General features: G+C 58.8%; 1 protein-coding gene across 1 annotated transcript; it reads right to left on the reverse strand.

Annotated features, from left to right (window-relative positions):
- Nucleotides 1-132: 132 nt before the first annotated feature.
- Nucleotides 133-4,678, reverse strand: SMPD1 (sphingomyelin phosphodiesterase 1). Its single transcript, XM_043481387.1, has 6 exons — nucleotides 4,196-4,678; nucleotides 2,519-3,291; nucleotides 1,796-1,967; nucleotides 1,407-1,483; nucleotides 1,053-1,198; nucleotides 133-900 (listed from the first exon to the last, which is right to left on the reverse strand). Exons 1-6 carry the CDS (start codon nucleotides 4,493-4,495, stop codon nucleotides 491-493), a joined length of 1,878 nt encoding a protein of 625 aa, XP_043337322.1. The 5' UTR covers nucleotides 4,496-4,678; the 3' UTR covers nucleotides 133-490.
- Between the last annotated feature and the right edge of the window lie 774 nt (nucleotides 4,679-5,452).

Here is a 5,452-nt window from a genome sequence, read left to right on the forward strand (position 1 = left end):
GCTGTGTGCTTTTTTGTGCCCGCAACACACCATCACTCCAAGAACCCTCCTCCTTCCGTTAGGATCTTGTTCCTGGGGCTCCCTTGCCCTCCCCACCTCAAAAAAAGAAACTGGGACAGTCACAGCAGGGTCTCGAGTCCAAGTCCCTGGTATTTATTTTAACAGCCTGGCAGCCAGGCAGCAGCAGCAGTACAGGGTTCCCGGCTGACCAGCACAGGCCTGGAGCGACAGCTTCTGTCCGCTCTGCCCGGGTCAGTGCCAGCTTAGACCCCTGCTCCCTGGCCGCAGAAGGACAGCAGCCTCAGAGCAGCCAACCCCCCTCCCGTATTTTGCTGACCAGCTCCAGGAAAGGAGGTCTTGTTTTCGAGGTGTGCTTGGGCCCAGAGATGGGCCCTTCCACCAGACGTTCTTCTCCTCGCAGTGGTCCCCCGGGGTTTTCACTTCTTTCCTTCCACAAGCACTCTCCCGCTTCTGGGCCCCAGGCGGGGTGTTAGCACAGCAGGGGCCTGGACCACAGGCCCTGGACATCGGGGAGGCTCGCATCCGGCACCAGGTGGCGACACAGGGCAGGGCTGTCTGCGCGGGCGGAGAGCTGCGCGCACAGGGTGGCGAGGCGGCAGGGCGCGCCGCAGGGCTCCGAGGGCGGGTGGCCCTTATGGTAGAGAAACCAGAAGGTCTGGAAGAGCTGTGTGTCCCTCCGCATGCGGTACACCAGGTCGTGCCAGGCGGTGGGCAGCGCGTTGGGCAGCCCGTAGGTTTCCCGAGCCCGATAGAGGAGGTGCCAGTGCGGCATGGCTCCGGGCTCGTTGGCCTCCGTCAGGTTCAGGATGTAGGTCTCGTGGTCCAGGACCACGTGAGAACTCCCGGAGTAGTTGCCGTCTATTTGGTAGACGCGGTACCCTGCAAGGAGGGAGGGCTGACTGGACACGGAGACGGCAAGGCCACTCCAGCAGGGAGGCGCAGCCTGTCCCCCGGGGGGCCCTGGCTCCAGCTCGCCTTCCTCTCTCCCGACCACCTCTTTCATCCCAACAGTTTGCTTCCGCCTCACTCACCAGGATTCAGGCCGATGTAGGTGGTGGCACTGGGCGCCAGGAAGGCTACAGACAGCGGCCGGCTGAGGGTCTCTTCGTCATAGAAGACCTCAAACTCATCCACGTGGGTGTGACCGAAGAACTGACCAGCCAAGGTGTTCTCATACCTGGCCAGAAGACACGAATCACATTCACAAGATTCTAGTGAGGGGGAGAAGAGGATCTGACAGGAGAGGGTGCTTTCTTTGTCCATCCAGTTCAAGGATGTAGCCTCCCCACCCCATGGGGCAGTGGGGGATGGTGAGATGCCCGAGGGAATTTCTGACCTTTAGACTCTTGAAAACCACTCCTGCCTGTAACACACCTCCCTCCTACCTCTCCACAATTCTGTAATAATTCCAGCTCCAGCTCTTCAGGCAGTGCCCTGGGGGAATGTGGCCAATTATGTGCACCTGTGGGGAGGGTTAAGGAAGGTTTTCAGGAGAAGAGGGGTCCAGGCAGCTCTAGCTAGGATAGCAGGTGTTCATGTCTCCAACAAGGGCTGGCATTCCTGGCCAGAGAGAGGGGGAGCAAGTGAAAGGACTTTCTAAGGGTGACAGTTGAGCTGAATCCCCAGGGACCACTGTTGTTGTGAGTGCCAGAAAAACAGAGCTTCTCTGCCTGCTAGTACTCCAGCACCAGACAGGAGTCTGCTTGGGAAGGGCCTGCTCTTCCCTCCCACCCCCGGCACCTGCCCACCTGCTGGGTTCCCACCACCCTCTCACTTTGTCTCCCCGGTCCTCAGCGGCCTGAAGCTCCCCCACCAGCCACTGGAGCTGTCCAGCAGGATCTGTGGAGTTGATCAAGAGCCAGAAGTTCTCACGGGAACAAAAATTCATGTTGAGAGAGATGAGGCGGAGGCCAGGGCGTGGGGAAAGGGCATAGAACCCTCCAATTCTGAAACAAAGTGAATACGGGTCAGCATGCATTCATATGGCCCTATGTGCCTAGTCCTGTGCAAGGAACCTGGGTGAAGGAAAGAGGCACCCAGGATGATCCCTACTCTCATGCTCACATTCTGGCTGAAGGTCAGACAGCACTGACTAGAGGGCCCGTGAGACCGGAGAGTGGCTCAGAGGACTAGAGGCTCTAGGAGCTCAGAGGAGACAGAAAGTGGGCTAGAACAGGAAGTCAAGGTCGTCCAGAGAGAAGAGGGCCCAGACCTACCTAGGTGAGCTGGAAAAATTGGGATGTTAAAGGGGGAAGGCATCTTAGAGAGGGCCAACATGAGCAAACACATAGACTGCCATGCAGAAGGGGAGCTGCTAGCCCTGTGAAGGAGGGTGCCTGGAGATAAGGGTGGAAATGGAAAGTGGGGTCAGACTGGGAGGGGAGTGAAGCAAGCTGAGGGCTCAGGCAGAGCACTCACGCATAATGCCAGTTCCCCACTCCCTTCGCTTTCATGCATCTTTCTCCTCCCTCCCTGGGTTTCTGTGGGTCTCAAATACCTGAGGGTGTAAAGGGCTTCAGCCGGCAGCCAGGGCTCCCACGCCTTGGCCATTGCCTCATAGAGCCATTGGGAAGACTGGTTGCCCTTTATGAAGGGGGGAGGGAAGCCGTTGACGGGTGTGCTCTCGTGGTTGCCCACAGCAGGGTACACCGGCACAGGCCCCAGGAACTTCTTCACAAGGGCTGTGATGGTGGTCAGCGCCCGCAGCTGGTCCTGACGAGACTGCTGCCAGACGTTGTGAGCAGGGATGTCGCCTGTCCAGTACACCATATCAAAAGGGCCGGCGGGGCCCAGCCCAGCCAACAGGCTCTCCAGGGTTCGCAGGGGCAGGTCACACTTGCTGTACTCGCCCCAGTACCCAGCACCGGGCTGGGAGGCAGGCGGTGGGCCAGAATCCTGGCGGCAACACAGTGGGTTCTCACAGTTGGGGTCTGTGCCCTCCAGGTAGTCGTGATCCCAGTGCAGGTCAGTGAGGAAGAGGACGCGGCTGACAGGGGTGCCTGGGGCTGGGGGCTTGGGTGGCTGGGGGGGCGGCTTTGGCACGGCCGGCAGAGAGATGTTCCAAGAGGAGAAGATGTCCCAGTGCCCGCAGGAAGAGCCCAGCAGCAGACCACAGGCCTCCGACGGGCTCAGCACTGAGTGTGTCCACACCTCCACCATGTCGTCCTCGAAGAGATGGACAGCTGACTGGCACACAGCAGGCGGCGCGATCTTCAGCAGTATGCACAGCTTGATGGCCACGGAGCCCACCCAGGCCACACTGCCCTGAGTCTGCCATGGGAAAACCAGTGGTGAGGAGTCAGAGACAGAGTTGAGGGAACAGGCCAACCCTGGATATGAAAGACCCTTTGGGCTTCCATACCCACGGTGGGGCTGGAACAGACTTCACCATGGTGAAGAGATAGCAGTTCACACCTGCCTCCCACAGACATTGCCCTGTGACTCAAGCAGCACCAGGCCAGCACTTCCTTTTAAGCTCAGTGGCAGTTCAGGCCTTTGCTTGCCCGGCTGACTTTCTCAGACACTGTCTGCTGAGGGCCCTGAAATTTGGACTGGACAGAATGACAGACTGACTAGGATTTGGGGACACATGTGAGGATAGGACCTTGATTTCCCAAGGAAAACTCCCCCCCCTCCCCCCCACCAACCAGCGCTCATCATAACCCTATGAGGGACAGTCAAGGCAGCCCAGACCCAACCAGTCCCACATCTCTGGATACTCCTTTATTCAGGTTCCCTTTTGGGTAATAGCTAGCCCTAGGCATGGTGGTGCTAGGTGTAAGGTGGAAGGGATTCAGTCAGGCACACCAAACTGGGAGGCCCGCCCTCACCAGCTGCTGGCCCTCCTACAAGTGACTTCAGCTCTGGGGCCTCTATTCATTTGTAAAGCAGAGAGAACAGTAATGAAACCACCTAGCAGGCGACATTTAACCTGTATAAAAGGGCTAGCACAGTGCCCAGCATTAAACTTGCACTGTTTCCTTACTTCACAAGGTCACAGTGGAGGTGGAGGCGGTGGTGTGCAGCCAAAGCGTAAATTCAGCAAAGTCTTGTGGAAGACAGCCTCTCCGTCAGGGGTGCTCTTGGAAACCCCAGAGCACCGGCCTTAGCCCCAGCCCCTAACCCCCAGCTACGCCTTTCTGGCCTGTCTCCCAGCAGCCCCTGTAGCGCTCACCCTCAGCCCGAAGTCGATGGCGGTGAACAGTCCTTTGCAGGTTGGGCAGGTGAGGTTCCACCAGCCAAAGGCCTCCCGGAGCTGGGGCGCTATGCGAATGAACTTGGCGGGATGGCCTTGGGCAGGAAGAGGGTGGGCCTCCACAGGGGACCAGAGGACCAGGGAGTCGGGCAGCGCCAGCGCCAGCGCCAAGGCCAACCACAGGAAACTCAGGCAGGGGGCCCCCAAGGACCTGTCCGATGCCCGCTCCCGGCCCGACTTGGGGCGGCCCTGGCCGGGAGACACTCCAGGGCGGGGCATCGCCCGGCTTCTTAGATCAGGCTGGTTCGCCTGCCCGGCCCCGGCTAGAGTAGGCCCCAGTAGGCTCTCGGGATCCCAGGCGGTGCCAGGGACACCGATTACCCCCCCGCGCAGTCGGCTGACTGCTCGGAGAAGAGCCACAAAGCAGCTCCACCCCTTCCTCTTTCTGGGTTCCGCAGCAGCTGATCGCGGTGGCTGGAAGCCAGGGCGCAGCTAGGGAGGCGGAGTAGACGCGGAGTGGGCGGGGCGCGCCTGGGACCTGCCCAGGCTCCCGCCTGCGATCGCACCCCGGCCCGGTCTGCGGCGGGAGGCCGCTGTCGCCACCCAGCCGTTGAAGGAGCCCATCTAGTGTGGATGCTGAGAGGCTCCTCCGAGGCCCCTTAGGCAACTCCTCTCACTCAAATTCCTGGAATAGCTAACTGCCAGGCCCACCGGGCTTTAAACTCGAAGCGGAGAGGGCAAGAGCTGGTGTTGGTGGCGGGGAGCACAGTGAGGCAGGGATGCTTACACTGTGTCTGTTATCCCTCTGCCCAGAAGGTGCCAATCCTCAATTTCCTGTGTTCTGCCACTAGTCCCTGCACCCGTGAGTCTCCCTGTCTTTAGTCGCCCTATCTCAGACTTCTCTAAGTGGAAGGGACCCTAGGCTTACCCATGCCTTCATTATATGTTTGAGGAAACGCAGGCTCAGAGATGGTAAAGTGGCTAGTTGAGTTGAGTTGAGTTCAGTCGCTCAGTCGTGTCCGACTCATTTTCAGTAACATGGATGCATCTAGAGATTATTATACTAAATGAAGTAGCTCAGAAAGACACGACAATCTGTGGCTAAGAACAGATTAAAGACCATACACCTAGGAACATGAATTAGAACTTGGGTCTTCCACTTTCCTGTATCCTACATGGTGAAAGCTATCATTTACCGAGTGCTATAGGATGTCCCAGGCACTGAAACAGGCATTT

This window comes from Cervus canadensis, chromosome 11 (assembly GCF_019320065.1).
Source record: "Cervus canadensis isolate Bull #8, Minnesota chromosome 11, ASM1932006v1, whole genome shotgun sequence".
Taxonomy (NCBI): domain Eukaryota; kingdom Metazoa; phylum Chordata; class Mammalia; order Artiodactyla; family Cervidae; genus Cervus; species Cervus canadensis.